This window comes from Bidens hawaiensis, unplaced genomic scaffold, assembly GCF_021521415.1.
Source record: "Bidens hawaiensis isolate Kalapana, Puna unplaced genomic scaffold, B.hawaiensis_p1.1 tig00017348_1, whole genome shotgun sequence".
NCBI classification, from domain to species: Eukaryota; Viridiplantae; Streptophyta; class Magnoliopsida; order Asterales; family Asteraceae; genus Bidens; species Bidens hawaiensis.
The window spans coordinates 275,229-293,539 of record NW_027492625.1 but is presented as its reverse complement, the minus strand read 5'-3'; the positions used below and the strand labels follow the sequence as shown (position 1 = coordinate 293,539).

The 18,311-nt window shown below is 32.3% G+C and overlaps 1 protein-coding gene and 1 pseudogene across 1 annotated transcript; both read right to left on the bottom strand.

The window, feature by feature from the left end:
* Positions 1–1,756: 1,756 nt before the first annotated feature.
* On the bottom strand, positions 1,757–4,019 carry LOC143553644 (aspartyl protease AED3-like). Its single transcript, XM_077043594.1, has 2 exons — positions 3,337–4,019; positions 1,757–2,581 (listed from the first exon to the last, which is right to left on the bottom strand). Exons 1-2 carry the CDS (start codon positions 3,823–3,825, stop codon positions 1,757–1,759), a joined length of 1,314 nt encoding a protein of 437 aa, XP_076899709.1. The 5' UTR covers positions 3,826–4,019.
* A 6,027-nt stretch (positions 4,020–10,046) lies between these two features.
* Positions 10,047–11,202, bottom strand: LOC143553653 (hydroxyproline O-arabinosyltransferase RDN2 pseudogene; annotated as a pseudogene).
* Between the last annotated feature and the right edge of the window lie 7,109 nt (positions 11,203–18,311).

Below are 18,311 nucleotides of genomic sequence, written 5' to 3'. Positions count from 1 at the left end.
TTACCTAATGGATTCCCTCAACTTCCAAAAATGGGAAATCGTGCCTTCAAAACTCAGTCTCTCTAGACGCATTTCGGATGAATTGTACCAAGAAGACCATAGATTTATAAATATTGATGGACCCGTCCATATTTTTGAACTAAAACTTATTTTCAAAAGCTTACTTATCAGACGGATTATTTAGGTTTCTTATCTAACCCCTACAAAATTTAAACACATGGAGAAAATGTGCCATTTAATTTTGTCTTCCAAGACACTTATTTGGTAAATTTGAACTAAGGGGATCATACTTTTGAGAATATTGAGGGACCGGTCCATATTTATTCACTAAATATTAATATTAAAAGTTGTCTTGCCAGACGGTTTAGTAAATATTTTTTATGAACCCTACAAATTTTGAACTCATGGAAAAATATGTCTTACAAATTTGTCTTTCAAGACACAAATCTTTTTAATTTGTACTAAGGAGACGATTATGTAGTTTAATCTTATGTGGACGTCCATATTTACATTATATGTATCATCTTCCTTAATCCTCAATAATTCATTTACATTATATGTATCATCTTCCTCAATCCTCATTATATGTGAATGAATAGAAACTGTGACTTAAGACTTAGTTGATGAAGAGATGTGAATGAATTATTGATGATTGAGGAAGATGATACGTATAATGTAAATATGGACGGCTATGTAAGATTAAACTACATAATCGTCTCCTTAGTATAAATTAAAAAGATTTGTGTCTTGAAAGACAAATTTGTAAGTCACATTTTTCCATGAGTTCAAAATTTGTAGGGTTCATATAAGAATATTTACTAAACCGTCTGGCAAGACAACTTTTAATATTAAGATTTAGTGAATAAATATGGACGGGTCCCTCAATATTTTAAAAATATGATCCCCTTAGTTCAAATTTACCAAATAAGTGTCTTGAAAGAAAAAATTAAATGGCACATTTTTCCATGTGTTTAAAATTTGTAGAGGTTAGATAAGAAACCTAAATAATCCGTCTGACAAGTAATCATTTGAAAATAAGTTTTAGTTAAAAAATACGGACGGGTCCATCAATATTTATAAATATGTGGCCTTCTTGGTACAAATTCACCCAAAATGCGTATAGAAATACTGATTTTGAAGGCATAATTTCCCATGTTTTTGAAAGTTAAGGGGATCCGTTAGGAAACATTATTAAACCGTTAGAAAAAACTGTTTTTATAGAAGAACATTTAATGGAAACTATAGACTGTTCCCCTATTTTTAAGAAATCCGTCGGATTTTGAAAAAGTTTGACACTTGTCAAATATCTATTAGCCTAAAGATTTTTCCAGATCTCGTCTGCTCAGTCCAAATTTGATGAGCTATTTTGGGAATGTGTAGGGATTTAGGGCTATTTAATCATTTCTCTCTCTTCAAAAAAACCATTTTAAGAATTTTCCTTTTTTTCCTAATTTTTATCGTTTTCTTTATTTTTTTTTTCTAGTTTTTATCTTTTTCTTTATTTTATTTTTTTCTAAAAAACAAATACAAAACTAAAATTTTTTTAAAATTTATGTAATCTTTTACAGTTGATTATACTATTATATCTTATATATTTAACAATCTACATACCAAATACATTATTAATCAGAAATATACCCATGATCGATCACATGCATGAGAAGAAACTACTTAAAATAACCAACAACTTAAGCAAACATATTTTATAAAAACAAAAAACAAAAACAAAAAGACAATAAACCAGCTGTCACGTGCCTCACGAACAGCTCTCACGTGAAATTCCCAGCCTATTATTGAAAGCATCAAACACCACCCGGTGATTCTGCTGCTGAAAGCTAGCAATCACATTCACCGCCGGCGATGCTGACATGGCAAGACACGTGGTGGTACCTCCAGCAGAACTATGGATAAATATATTATCCTGCGGCAGCGTCATATTAATCCCAGGAAACATAAACGTGATCGACGGCACTTGTTTCCCGACAATCACATTGTAACACGTGTCAAACCCACCTAGTGATGACACGGCTGCGGGCCCCATCCGTCGCCGGAACTCGTCTCTCACCGCCGTGTAAGCTCCGGTCACCAACCGCGTGAACACCGTGCCGGAATCCACGATTGTCCCGCCGCCGGTGTTGGGGTTGAAGGCTAATGCGGTGGCCGGAATGTTGACCACGGTGGACCCCACCATGATTCCGATTAGGTTGACGTAGTATAACGATGGACGTTTAGGGTTTGAGAGTAAGGGTGTGTAGTTGATGACGTTGGGTTGACCGATTGGACCGAGTCTAAGCGTGCCGGAGAAATTAGGGGACTTGAAACTTGGAAGGCAGTATGAGAATGTGGACGTGTAAAGAGGTTTGGATTGGGATAGGAATGAGAGTGGTCCCCGGCCGAGGCCGAGGACACCTTGGGGTGGGAACGAGCCTCCGGTTACTTGTTTTATGCAACCGAAGGAGTAACCGACGACTGAGTCGGTTGCTAGGGTTAGGTTGTCTCGGGATAGGGTGGCGGTGACGATCGAGCTTCCGTATGTCGTGTTTAAGGAACATGTTGTACCGGGACAACTTGAAGTTTGGACCTGAAAAAATAGTAATGGTGAACTTGGTTACATTACGGTAATGATAATGGGTATTTGCGTCCGTTGAAATTATGTCGTTAAATTTGCAAAATAATTACAACGGACGAGATCTATTGCAGAATTATCAACATAATTTAAATTAGCAAGTCTGTCTTAAAAAATGTTATTGCAAATATGTATCATATTTAGCGTGAGAACTTATGATCATTAATATTTAAGTACAAACCTTTTATATATTCAAAAAATTATACGGTTTTAAACAGTAGCTAAAAGTTTTATATAAAATTACATAATTTGTTATATCATTTTTGAAAAAGTATACGTTATAAATAGAAAACTTATATTATAAGTTTATAACCCTTATTATATATTGTCGCATCAAAATTATTTTTAAACCAAACATTCTTGAAATGGTGTCCTACAACCATCGGTAGGGTAATAATATGAGCAATTATGAACGGAAATTATGGCATCGGTCATTCGGTTGGGTAGGCCCACCAATCAAAACCGGTTCACGGATTTGCTTTGATTTCTCCAACTTTTGTACAAATATTCCTTTTCATAGATATATAATTTAATTAATTAACTATGAGTTTTAAAATTAAAATATTGAATATACAAACATATACAACTACTAGCTTGATATGGTAGCAAATATGATTTAGTTTTAAAATAGTGGTTAGAGGTTCGATCCCCATTAATGATGGTTTGTAAATATATATTTGATTGTTAAAAAGAAGGAAAAGTACACGTACTTGTTTGCATTGGTCCGCACCACAAGTAAGTGACGAAAAGCTAACCGACTTAGTTGAGTCATAGGTGGAAGACGTGCAACCAACACAACCCGCACAAGGAACCAACGCCATATCGGTGCTAGTATCCAAAGCCATGAGCAAGCTCTGAGCTGGTGTCCCAATGCTAGCCTTCACAACGTAGGTCGGACTTTGTATGATTTGCCTACCTGATCCAATAGGGACGAAAGATCGTCCAGCAACAAGGCTCGTCAGATACATGAGCCTTGTCTTATCATCTGCCTGCATTTGGAGGACGCTCTCCTCCCACGAGAGTGAGGTCTTTGACCTAAATGACGAGCATGGGCTCGATACATGGATGACCTTAAGGGTTGGCCCTTGGCTAGTTAAGTCACATTTTGGGCTTAGTGAGTGAACCATGGTCAAGGAGACAAGGAGGAGGATGGTGAGGTGTAAAGCCTCCACTGGTTTGTGTTGGTTTGTGAGTGACATTTTGATGTGTTGTTTGCTTATTAGTTGGTGTGTATATATATTTGGTGTAATTGTATATGCATACCTTTATCTTTGATCTATTTACATTTATAGTCCTTGGATTTCATTGGTTGTCACTAAATTACTCTTCACGTGACAAGTTGAATTAATCAAATTAAACTTCAACCAAATCTTTGTTGATCCATGTATTATTAGGAATAATAATATTTGTTTATTATCAGTTCATTTAAATATTGTAAATTTTAAATTGCTATTGACCTTTGTTTTTTAGATCTAAGATTGATCACAATCATTGCAATCTTTCATCTAACATCTCAAGATCTAAATTGTTATTTTAATGGGAAATTATTACACCATTTTTAGTACACTACGAGACTTGATCATCATTTGAGAGAGACTCCCTTTTGATAAATTAATGGTCGTGTCTTGAAATTTTAAAAAGTAAGTGTTAGGAGATCAGATTCACAAGCCCGATAACTATACTCCAATGCTAAAGTAATTTGTATATCAATAACCTTTGATTATACACCAATGCCGAAGTTATGCATCATATGGAGGTCAAAGTTTTAAGAGAAAGTGACAAGTGATAATTAAGTACCTTTGAGGGACGAAATGCCAAATTATTTATTGGCGGCATTCCATGCTTTTTGGAAGGAAGGAAATCATACCATGCCATCTAAATTGCATTTGATGAGTAAGATCGTACCCACATCTGACCAATAATAGACGTGTAATGAATTTTAACAGGATGTCTACAATGTGGGTTGCAAATGTTGTTTAGTAAGACGCTTGTAGAGCATGTTGTGGACTTTTGGCTCTTCCCAAATGAAGTGTCTTTGTATCTTTGTGTCCTTGGATTGTTGGGCTACGTTTTCATCTATGTCGAAGTTTGCATATTCATGGATTGATCGAGTTTGCATGTTCGTGGACTGATCACAGTATGATTTGTAGTAAAGTGAGCAAAAGGTGCCCATAGATATTATATACAATATATGAGTTATATATATATATATATATATATATATATATTTTGGTATAAAACTCACTTTTCATTATATAGAAACATAGATATTACATCAACATAGCAGGTAGGCGGGCAACACTTATTATTACTATTATATTTGTTATGTTTTGTCAAGAATGTAAGAAAAAAAAAAGGTTGAGAATGAATGTTATCATTGATTGATATATTTACTAATGAAATATAAAGGGTTATTTATATAAGAAACCTAATCATTCCGTAATCTTCAACAACGATGAAGATAATATGATGATCACTAATTCAAATAAAGTCATCTTTATAGTTTGTTGATAACCATAATAATATTTATAACACTCATTTTTTGTTATCAACTAAATACGTTTAGAGTTACCGACTCATTAAAAACCTTGTTAGGAAAACACAATGGGACAAAACTTTAGGTAAGAGAAAAAGAGTGCAATGAGTATTTTCTCTACCCGACGATGATCAGTTAAGCTCCCTAAGTCGACACATCCTGATCCCATGAACCAATTTCCTAAATATTTAAAGTATGACTGATTTGGTAAACATTTATGCTAAATTCCCATCAAAACGAACTTGTTGGACGATAGCATCTCCACTCTTTTGCAAATCATGTGTGAAAAAAAACTTTGGTGGAATATGCTTAGTTCTGTCACATTTGATATGGCTATCCATAAGTTGACATCTGCGTTATCTTCATGTAAAAATTTCGGTCCCTTATCTTCGGAAGAAATACCACAAGATCCACGAATATGTTGTATTGAACTTCTTAACCAAACACATTCTCGACTAGCTTCATGTATTGTTAATATTTCTACATGATTGGATGAAGCAGCTATGATTGTCTGCTATACTGAATGCTATGAAATTGCAATACCTCATTGTGTGAACAAATATTTAGTTTGAGACCAACAAGTATGAGGATTTGACATATAACCTGCTTTTGCAAAACCCACCAATCTTGTTTCTAGTAAAATATAAACTCATATCCTTAGTATCTCGAAGTGTTGAAGGTATCGAAATATTTGCTATATGCCATTCCAATGCCTCCTTGTTGGACAAGAACTATACATTGCCAAAAAATTTGAAAAAAATAAATTATATAGTTGGTCGTGCATGTCTATTAAGAAACGTTAATGAACCAATCACACTTAAATATGGTACTTTTGGACTAAGAGTTTCTTCTCCATCTCCTAAAGGTCGAAACATGTCATATTCAACATCAAGTGACCTTACAATCCTGGGAATACTTGATGGATGTGACTATTTCATGTAGAATCTCTTGAGTAATTTTTCGATATTTACTTAAACATGAATATTATGGACCAGTGTCATCACCACTCAAGAGTCAAGATGAACACACAATACAATCAAAATCTATAGGCAAATGTAGCCTATGCAAATTGTTTATGTTTGTTCTTTTAATTTAACCAAACAAATAAATAGACACGCACACTTAAACAATATACTTTCTTGTCCTTGTTCATTCGTTAAAACAGTGAATGTGTATGTGATCGTGTACGTATGTTTGTTAATATTCTAAATGAACAATTCACACCCTTAACGGACATTAACAAACAAAAATTAAAAGTAAACGTGAATATCCAAATTATGATCTAAATTATCATCACCAAATACAAAAATTTTCAAAATTAAATAAGCATTCCCTTCTGCTTATGCTTACGCTTATGGATTATTGATTTTGTAATGTCATTGACTCATCTGGGGACACACATTCAATTAATTGTAGGACATACATGATTGAGCATAAACCACACAGTTAAACACATTTTTGTATTAGACAAAATAGAGGAAATGTTTGTATTTGTTCCACCCTCTACGACCTTACTAACAACTTTTGTTATAAGTGAAATTTTAGTATTTTACTATGTATGTATGCTCATTCGTTTATTTTTTTATCTATTTAATTAATCCTTAAGTGTCACCAATGAAATTATTTTGTGGCCAGTGACAAAAAATAAATAATTTTTTTTTGTTACTCATCTAAGATATAAACAACCAAATAAAACCCACTAAAACTGAGTCTATATTACAATTAAATAAATTTACAAACCGGTGCTTCGAGCCACACCCCGTAACGGTTTTTTTTTTCTTCTTATTTTTAATGAGTATGATAAACCGGTTATTTTAATGTTTATTATTATTTTTTTATATATATAAGTCTAAGCAATGCAGAGATGAAACTCAGTGGATTGTGACATCAGTTAACTCTATTAGTTGTGGTAGTTTCGTGGTTTGTGTTGCTTCTCCTAACTCTTTTAGTTGCGCTAGTTTCGTGGGTTGTAATGCTTCTCCGCTCCGTTTGTGATTGGGGGTGGTTGTTGTTTGTTGTTAGTAAACTTTAATTTAAAAAAAGGAAATATCCTAAATAACTTATATTAAATGTATTATTCAAAATTAAGTTCAAAATGCAAGATTTAATTACTTCGACTAAGTTACGTAGTTGGTTGTGGCAATGATGATTAAAATTAGGCTTTCTTAAGAAGGTTATCAGTTTGAATCCGAGTCAAAACGGAGGTTGTATTCTGTCTGTGTTACGTCAAAGGGTTTCGACTCCTGTGAAGGTGCAATTGGTGTCAAGTGGCACCAGTGGAGAAGGTTCCTACAAGGACGCAAGGAGGACCTGAGAACTAAGGGTTATGCCTTTCTGGAAAAACTCTATGGGGTTTCCAAACCGGGGTCGGCCGTAAGCCGATTTGCTACCACCCAGCCATACTGGAGATTGCCGCCGTTCTTAGAAAGAAAATGTTAAACGCGTAGTTTTTAAACTTTTTTTTTGTTGGTTCAGAAACACAAATAATTGGGGGTGATGGGTGCAGTGGTGTGAACTGCTACTTCACATGTGCTCTAACACTGGCTAAGTCCGTATGGATCCAATTTACTTTGTCTCAATGCCACTTCACTCCTTTTGACCTATCAGTGTGAACATTAGTTTATTTAAAAATATTTTCTAATTTTAGCAAACAATTTGCTAGTTTTTCCTAGTCACAATAATTAGTTACTAAATAACACATGAGATTTCGTTAATACCCTGCTAGCCAACGCGATTACTAAATCGTTGCACGTGTATTTCTAAAACCAAACAGTTAACTATTTTTTATTTACATTTTTCTTATTTTTTGGTTCATTCATGCTTACCAACATTGACCATCATCAACCATCCATGTTAATCATAAATTCCAACCAGACACAAATCTGGATCAAATACTACAAACACACAAAGTCAAGATCTGAAAAAACATATGATAATTAGACTAATAGAAATAGAAATTGTTAATAAATTTATAGAAACTATCCATGTAATATGGTATTGTGGTGGCTATAAAATCCACCTATGATGTAACCGTAAACCATTAGCACAATCTTATACACTCACAATTACAAGCAGCTCGTGACATACTCAACTTCCGATCGATAACATCATAAAAGCACGAATTGTGTCGATGTTAGACGAGTTCGAGCCTAAGCTCAAGCCTAAAAATTAGTTCGCTTCATATACGAGCATGAGACTCCGCCTAAGCTTCACTTATTAGGCTCAAGCTAGCCCATGAGCCTAAACAACCCTATTATTTATATATATTTTTATGTAGTATGTTTATATATTATAATTATTATCTAAGTAAAATGTACGTACAAAATAAGAATAAATGTAGATAACTAACTAATAAATATTAAACTAGTTGAGATCGATCTTAAAAAAACTACACACAGGCTTAAGCTCGAGCTTCATAAATGTAGCTTGTAACGAGACAAGCTCGATCTTCCACTCTCATATGTTAACTGAACCGAACTCGAACACGGATTTGCTTGGCTCATTTACGCCCTTACGGAAAACCCTGGGTCGTAACCTTTAAAATTTCAAGAATGAAATTTTTTCTAAGTTTAAACTTAGATATGTTACAACTGACAACACCATGTTATAAAGTTGTCAATTAAATATCACATTTGTTCGTCATCTCTTTTTTTGTTTTTGTTTTAACAGTCAAATATATTATTTGCAAACCATCTAAAATGGGGATCGACCCCCTATAATTTAAAACTAAACCGTCTTTGTCACCACACCAAATGGTATGGGGTATTTTGTTCGTCATCTTAAATCACATTCCTACATTCTTCGCATAAAGTTTAAAAAAAATGATCTTTCTTCAATATCATTCCTACATTCTAAACAACTGAATGTTATAGTCTATCTCATTTCTCATGTTAACTTTTGAATACCCTTATTATTCTGTATCCCAATTTGGAAGATTAGCGGTTGCTTCATTTAGCATCTTTACAAGAGTTACCTGCATATATATCATACATTGATTCAGAGTAACATGTCAAAATATTGTTAGTCAAACAACACAAAACCGATTTATGCAAAGTATATATATACTTACCACAGTTTCGGGAACTCCAGTTGGCGGCATAGGCATATTTCTTGGTATAGGTCCGTCTAGATGTGATCTCTTGTCGAATCGCCATTCTCCAATCTTTCCAACTGTTAACTCACCCTACATAAATTAATACATGTGCTAACTGTGAGAACCAACAGTATTATACTATTATTGAGCCCAAAACTGACACGTGCACCTTCTAAATATATGAATAAAAAGACTTTGGGGTTCCCATTTTACTTGTTCTCTTTATAGCTAAACAATATTCGACTTGTTTGATATAAAAAACGACTAGATCGACCCAAGCAAAAATATAAGAAATCAACTTACCTTCATATTGTAGTCACATCCATAAGTGTAATGAATGATAAACGCTTTGCCAATTTCAGGTGCAAAGGGGGGCTGAAAAATTGAAGTCAAAAGGTTTTTAAAGACATTAAACATTGCTATAGATTTGTTAATTTAGGAATCGACTGCTAAATAAATATAGGAAAAATAGATTCAAACACCTCGACCATAAAATCCTCCAGAAGAATATGCTTAACGCCATGCAAAGCGGATGCCACAGCATATCCATACCTGCCACAAAGGTAAAGTGTGTTGACCAAGTGAGCGATATGTAAACGGGTCAAATGTTCAATCATAAAATTCTATGATCTTTAACTCACATTTCTAGTACCCATCCAAAAGATTTATCAGTCTCTGGATCATACTTCATTCTTAAAGAAACATTCATCCATGTAGGAGCAATTTTTTCAAGTACATCCTGCGTAAAGTCACTCAATTGCGTTACTTCACTTATGTTATACACATAGTTATTAAATCACATAATTCTTTAATATCCATACCTTCCTTATAATAACAGGAGAGTTACCAATCGGGTCAATATTAGTTACTGGCCCATACTCCTGGGGGAAATATTTTCGAATTATTTTTTCGTTTTCTTCGGGCTCTATGTAATTAAACGGAAATGCAACAGGAACTATTCCTTGGGCCAAATTCGGGAGCGGGTTTACAAATAGGTGGTCAGGCTCTGCCATAAATATATATCTGCAAAAGGTTAAAAAAAATTATTAACTTGTTGAGAAGAATGTTACTGAGAATGTAAGATTGGAATAAAGATGCTTGCTTACTCCTCCTCAATAGTAGCCATCTTCAGCCATTGCAAAAAGGCCCAAGGTCTATTTAAAACTACATAACCCTGCATGCCAAATAATAGTATCCATGATGTCGTAAATCGTTATATTTTGAAAGTTGTATTACTGTTGAAAACACACGTTTTATATAAAAGTAAAAAAAATGGAAATAAAGTGGTCGGGTCAACTGACCCGACTCAAACATCATTTGACACATACCCAAATGTTACATGGTTGATTATACCAAAAGTTTGCCCGTGAACCACCTGACTCAGACATCTTTTGACCTATACCAAAAAGTCACTAGTTTGACCCATAACAAAAAAGTACATGTTTGACCCACCTGACTTAGACGTCTTTTGACCCGTACACAAAAGTTACTTGTTTAACCATGCTAAAAAGTTACCCGTTTGACACATGACCGCTCATTTTACCACCTATAGTATTGACTATACTATGATTATGTTGCATGAAATTTCTAACACATATACAAAAATCCAGAAAAATGGAGTGAAAAATAAAGAAAGATTCGGTCTCTTACTTTATCCAAACCATATGGAAGCTCATCAACAACAAAAGTTGGAATCTCATCCATCAGATTATCGGGTTGGTCCGCATGCAGGATCCGGGTAAACTTTCCCATCTCGCATCCCTCCACATTTCTCATTCTCTTATAGTAATAATACATAATTCGGCTTTGCCATTTGCTATAAGGAGTATCTGAAGTTGTCATCGCCACATGGAACGCCTTTGGTCTTTCCAAATTATCGGGCATCATTATATCATTAGGTTCATCCAATAACCCTCCATAATTCAACATTTTGTTGTGAATTACCATTGTTATTAAATTGTATGTTGTGACGAACGAGCCAACGATCATAAGAACAATCAACAGTGTTGATGAATAGCTAATATTATTCCTTGCCATTGTAGCTTCTGTTATGGAATTTGCAAGTAAAGTCAATGGTGTGTAAGTCAGCTAGTTGACTTTGACTTTAACCACATAGATACATCAACAAGCTAAAAACTGAAATGTGATACTTAACATGAGGATAATGTCTACCAAATACAAGACCAGTTTGATACTAGCAACATTTAAAAGCTTGGATCCCAAGTTAAATGCCAAATTATATTTTGCAAAAGATAAATTTCAAAAGTTGGTGTCGTAAGTGACCTGATTGGTCCACTTGGCGGCACGTGGTTGGCTCAATTTATTTTTGTTTTTCTAAATATACTTTTATTTGTTTTTTATTTAAAACAATGTTCTTGGTTAGAGCATTTTGTTTTCTATTTATCGTCGACACAACTGATTCCGGCCAAATTTGTGGCAGGTCACCGCCTTACATACATACACGTACACATACACATACACATACACATACACATACACATACACATACACATACACATACACATACACATACACATACACATACACATACACATACACATACACATACACATACACATACATATACATAACAATCATTTTACTGGTTATTAACCAATAACATAATTAATTGGTTTCGATTTTGGCTGCATACATCATCACCATTCTTCAGTTCAATAATATTGTTTGTTTTCATAATTATCATATCTATAGGTTACGAACTATTTGCTGCCATAGAAACCGAATTACCTTATTTGACACCGAAAAAGCAAGAGAAGACTACGATCAGACGACGAGAAACGAAGCACACAAATGAAACAGTGAAACCACCTTGTAACTATGAAAGCTGTTGCATCTTTATCCTTCTTCTTGGTGAAAATAATATAAACAAGTGTCTTTTAAACACCTTAAATGTTATTATAGGGTGTCCTAATATTAAAAAATGAAATGAAATTAATGAATGCAATCATTATTTAATGAATTAGATTCACATTAATTAATTTTTATACTTATATGTTTAATATTGGCGTATAACATTAAATTAAAATACATAAAAAATAAAGTAAAGCAAACATCCCTAAATGCACATAATTATAAATTCCAATACTTAACTTAAATGTAGTGAAAATATCATATATTATTAACCAAGTTTCAAAAGTGTTTTTATTAGGCCACTTATATAAATATTTTCCAAATTGGGTCACTAAATCTTCAAATCGGGTCGCTAAACATGTTAAAATCTTTAATTTAATAAAATATGAAAATTGAGTGACTTAATTAGAAAACCTTTTAAATTTAAGTGACCTTATTTTAAATACTTTTAAAACTTATTTACTATTCTATAAAATTGTCTCTTAAATGTATTATGTAATATATTTATGAAAATAAAAAATTAATTTGATCTAAATCAAGTTATTATGAAAAAATAAACGTGTGGACTTGGTTTCTATAGTTGATATGCTATAAGGTGTGTTAAAACTTAAAAGTGCATATAAATATATACATATACTTAATGTGGTGAAACAACATTTTATTAATAATCGATATATAAACATATCAAAGAAGGTTGTTGAGTTGATGAACATGAAGACAAAGAGAAACCGAATAATAATAATAATAATAATAATAATAATAATAATAATAATAAATTGAATATAAACCATAATAAATAATATGGGCAAACTTTTAATATTATATTTTCTTTTTTCTTTTATCAACATGCATCGCGATCTTTAATGCATACCAACTCTACTTTAAAACCTTTATTCAAATAACAAAGTTGCAATACCCCTATAATTAGTCACAAAGCTAAGTAGCTAACCCAAGACATTCTAATAAGAGACAACAACTTCAATCAAGGGAAGGGATTACCTTCATATTAAGCTACTTTAAAACTATTAAAAGATTATATTTTTATTATAGTAAAAAATAAATGATGAAAAAAAATTATGATTATATTGCCAACAAAAATATAAAAAACAGTTCATCATTATCCAATCATATTATTATTTATTAGTACAAGTTTTTTATAAATTATTTGGTTGAAGTAAATAGTATTAACATCTTTGAATTTATTGCCGTTTAAATAATCTTTAACTTATTACCTTTAAGATGTAGAGAGACAATAAAACTTTTTTAAAGAGAGAATAAAGTAATTATTAAATGACTTTTAAGAATAAACGCTCAATTTGTTGGACTTTATAGTCAAACAATTAATACTACAAAGTCGTATGTAATTAGAAGTTAGAGTTGTGTACAACTAGAGAAACATGTTATTAAATAAATATTAATATTTATAGAAAAATAATAAAGTTTCAGGTTCATTAAAGTGATGCAAAGGTTTTTTTTTTTCAAGGTAAATTTCATTAAAAACAATCACGAGTGTCCTCAAAGAAAGAACCCCCGGGCCACAAACCAAAAATTACACCACGTCTAACGGATATTATTATCACTTTAACAATTTTTGTTTAGTCAATTTTTTTTTATTATTATCACTTTAACAATCAACAGGAATTTTATTAATCACCAAACGGAATATGTTTTATTCACTATTACCCCGTAATTACAAATATTAATTTTACATACTTTTTTTTATAAATATAATATACTTTAAGTAAGTAATCTAAATAAAACATATATGAAACTTGATTATCTATTATTGAATACTAGCTTTTATCCCTCGTATTACGGGGTTGCTTTACATTATATATTTTCTAATATTTATATAACTTATCGTAAGATATTTTAATAATAGGGTAAAGTTAAAATACAAAGTACAACAAAAATGAGAAGGGTGAGAAGGAATCCAGTCCATTGATCTTATATTTGAATGGCTGAGATTAATTTAATAAATAAAAATTGATGGAAATGGCATGAAAATAATAACCCACATTTGTTGACGTTCTCTCTCCACATGCAAGATGTCCATAACTTTTTCATACGACATTTTTTTTTTAAAAATTCACCATAATAATAAGCGTTTTTTATGTTTAATATGAGTATCATATTGTTATATAAAAATAAAAAAAAAAAACTAATGGGTTTTTTTAATTGTGTTTTTTTTTTGTTCATTGTGTCTTTTAGTTGAGTTTTCATATGAATTGTATTATAGATTTTGATCATTATATTTTTCAATTGGTTGTTTCCATTGTTATATTACGTTCAAGTTATTGTGTAATATGTTGTTTCCATTGTGTTTTATGTTTTATATATATTCACCATTGTGTCTTACGTTTTAGGTTATTGTATTATACGTATTCACCATTGTGTCTTACGTTTTAGGTCATTGTGTTATACGTATTCATCATTGTGTTTTACGTTTCAAGTTATTGTGTAACATGTATTAATCATTGTATTTTATGTATTAGATAATTTTTTGTATTGTATCGAACCCCCCCACATGGTAGCGATCCAACTAAAGATTTTGATTCCAGTGGGGACAGCTATGATCATGGTAGCTGCGGTGAAGTAGGCACGGGTATCAACGTCTAAGCCCACAGTAAACATATGATCAGCCCAAACAAGAGATCCAGGAACACCTATACTGATCATGGCATAAACCATGCCTAGATACCCGAAGACCGGTTTTCCCGAAAAAAGTAGAAACAATATGACTTATGATACCGGATCCAGGCAGAATGGGAATATACACCTCTGGATGACCGAAGAACCGAAAGAGATGCTGGTATAATATGGGGTCTCCCCCTCCAGCGGGATCAGAAAAGGTTGTATTAAAGTTTCGATCGGTTAATAACATGGTAATTGCCCCTGCTAGTACCGGAACAATGTTATCATTATTTTTACATATTATTATTACACAACGGTGTTATTAGTATTTAAAAAAACATAATGATGAGTTGAAAGACACAATGACGAAAAAACACAATGACGAAAAAAACACAATGATAAGCGAAAAGACACAATGGTGTGAGAAAAGATACAATGACGAAAAAAGACACAATGATAAGCGAAAAGACACAATGGTGTGCGAAAAGGCACAATGACGAAAAAAGACACAATGATAAGCGAAAAGACACAATGGTGTGCGAAAAGGCACAATGACGAAAAAAGACACAATGATAAGCGAAAAGACACAATGACGAAAAAAGACACAATGATAAGCGAAAAGACACAATGGTGTGCCAAAAGACACAATGACGAAAAAAGACACAATGATAAGCGAAAAGACACAATAGTGTGCGAAAAGACACAATGACGAAAAAAGACACAATGATAAGCGAAAAAACACAATGGTGTGCGAAAAGACACAATGACGAAAAATGACACAATAATAAGCGAAAAGACACAATGACGAAAAAGACACAATGACGAAAAAAAGACACAATGACGAAAAAAAGACAATGATAAGCGAAAAGACACAATGGTGGGCGAAACGACACAATACGTAATTTCTTGTTTTAAATTTTATATAACAAATATCATACTCATATTAAAGATAAAAAACGCTTGTTATTATGGTGAAATTTTTTTTTAAAAAAATATCATACGAAAAAATTATAGACGTTTTAAAATGATGTGGGTAACATGTGCCTTGCATGTGAAGAGAGAAAATGCGTACAATTACCTCTATACCCTTATTCTTTTGGTCCATATTTGACACATGTCAGTTATTTATAGCTTCTCACACTTCTCATTTTTGTTACCCTTTGTAGAATAACTTGACTCTTTAATATTATACTTTGGATTTGATGATAAAGGGTTTTACAAATAAATGAGATGTTATAACCCGGTTTAAAATACGATAAAATTGTTTCTTAATTATAAATACTATTTTTTTTTAAAACAAATATTAATTTTTGGTATATCACTGTTTTATAGAAATTTCATATCAAATATTTGGTGTTATTAATTTTTAATTTAACGAGATGTTATAACACGTTTAAAAGTTATCTGGGTTTGATGAGACCCATACTTTTGAGTTCAGATCAAATATATGAGAATCCTTCATTTACAAATAAAGCAATTGTGACTTAAGAGAATTCAGGGAGCAGCCATGGAGCTTTTAAAAGTTAAGTTTATATATATTATAGATGTTTTCTTCACTGTTACCCGTACTTAAAAATATTAACTTTACATACAATTTTTTATATATAAATATATAATTGTTTTTTTATTTAAGTAAACTGAATATAACATATATGAACTTTAATTATTATTGAACTAGTTTTAGAGCCCGTGAATTACACGGGATAGGTCAATGTGTGAATTAATCAATAAATAAATCGATACAAATAAATGCAAAAATTTATAGTAAAACATAAGAACATAATTATATAAAAAAATGTATTACAACCAGTGGCGGACCCAGAATTTTTTGACAACGGGGTCCCGTTATTTTCGGCGTTCAAATTTTTGGGTCGGTCCTTGTTTGGGTCGGGTCAGGTCGGGTCGGGTCAAGTGGAGAAACATAATAGAAAACAATATCATTATAATAAAACACACACAATACGATATCATTCGAAACGATAAGAGAAAACATTACAATCATGATATGAACAAGTTACATGCTTCCATCTGCAAAATCAAAGCTTTGCCATTACGAAATAGAAAGTAAACATTTTAGCTAAGTTATACCAAAACAACGCCTTGAGAGCAGCAAAAGTCAAAATGTCAATATATGAAACGGTCCACAGGGCATGCCATTCCACATCAGCTTTTATGTTTTTGATAACTTCTTACCCACAAACCAAATTATGATCCGGGCTTGCATTCTTTCCACCATTGAAGGTTTCGGTATCATCCAAAAGCACAGAACCGTCACAACCCTAAAACCAAAATAGAAAACAATATACTTATAACATTTTTATACAATAATAAGTTGTTTCGAGGATGTTTAAGACAACCCACTGAAATAAACTATTTTCAACAAACAACATAATGGGTTTGTTCCAAAAACGCAGTATCCAAATACACTTTTAATTTTACAAAGTTCATGAATGCAAATAGTGTACCTTTATCAAAAGTCACCTTACTCTAATATGTGATTAAAACATGAATTGGTAGGAGTTCAATTTTATCTCCAAAACTCTCAAATGGTTCAGCTTCTAGAAAACGATTAGGCAATCTTTAATCCTCTATCGACAAATATATTTTATTCTATCTGTTGGCCTGTCTGAAGTCAGGAAGTCAGAAACTTTTATATTCATACATAGTGTGGCATATAACTATGAACCGGGAAAGATACATTAAATATGACCTACATTAATTCAAAAATGTCCAATGATAAACGGCCAAATAAAATGGATTGCATGAAATCACTTCACCTAATACTCCTCGACACACCTCAGCGTATCCAAAGGGAAAAAAATGCCTCACGTGTGGGCATATGGAAATAAAAGCAACATAATGGCAAAATAAACAGTAAAACAAAGCAATACACTTGAATTAACATTTAATCTGGCATATATTTTTATTTAGTGATGAACATGTATTGAGTTAGAAATAGAGTCAAAATAATTGATTGTATAAGTCATGGTAAAACAACAATACAACCTTTGGCTTGCAAAACTTTATTAATCCACACAAATATTATACAATTAAGCTATAGAGTTGCATCAACCATTAAACCTCTTATTCTATTTCGTGACCAATGACAGCAACAAAGAACTCACAAGCTGCCATTTTCTTCTCTAACTTTCCACACTAACTTAAGTTTGTAGTCAATAAACAGAGTTTTAAAGTATTTCGGATGGATTGAGGGGTTAGCTATTTAACCAACAAAGCTAGTGTTGAAAGAGTAATTATTTCACCAATAACAACAATGTGATGGAAATATACAAATCTGACATGTATCGTGTAATAAAATCATGCCAATACTAATTCACTGCTAATAGCTATGCTATTAATGGTATTTTTACCGGGTATGATTGATTGATTGATATATCTATGTCAGAGACGAAGATGAATCTTGAAAACCTAGGATTATAAATTGTAATATAAGATGATGATATTAAGAATCAATCAGCTAAGATATCGATTAATTAGCTCTTATGAATCGTTACCTGAATAAAGGGGAGAATGCACATACGAAGGAGAAC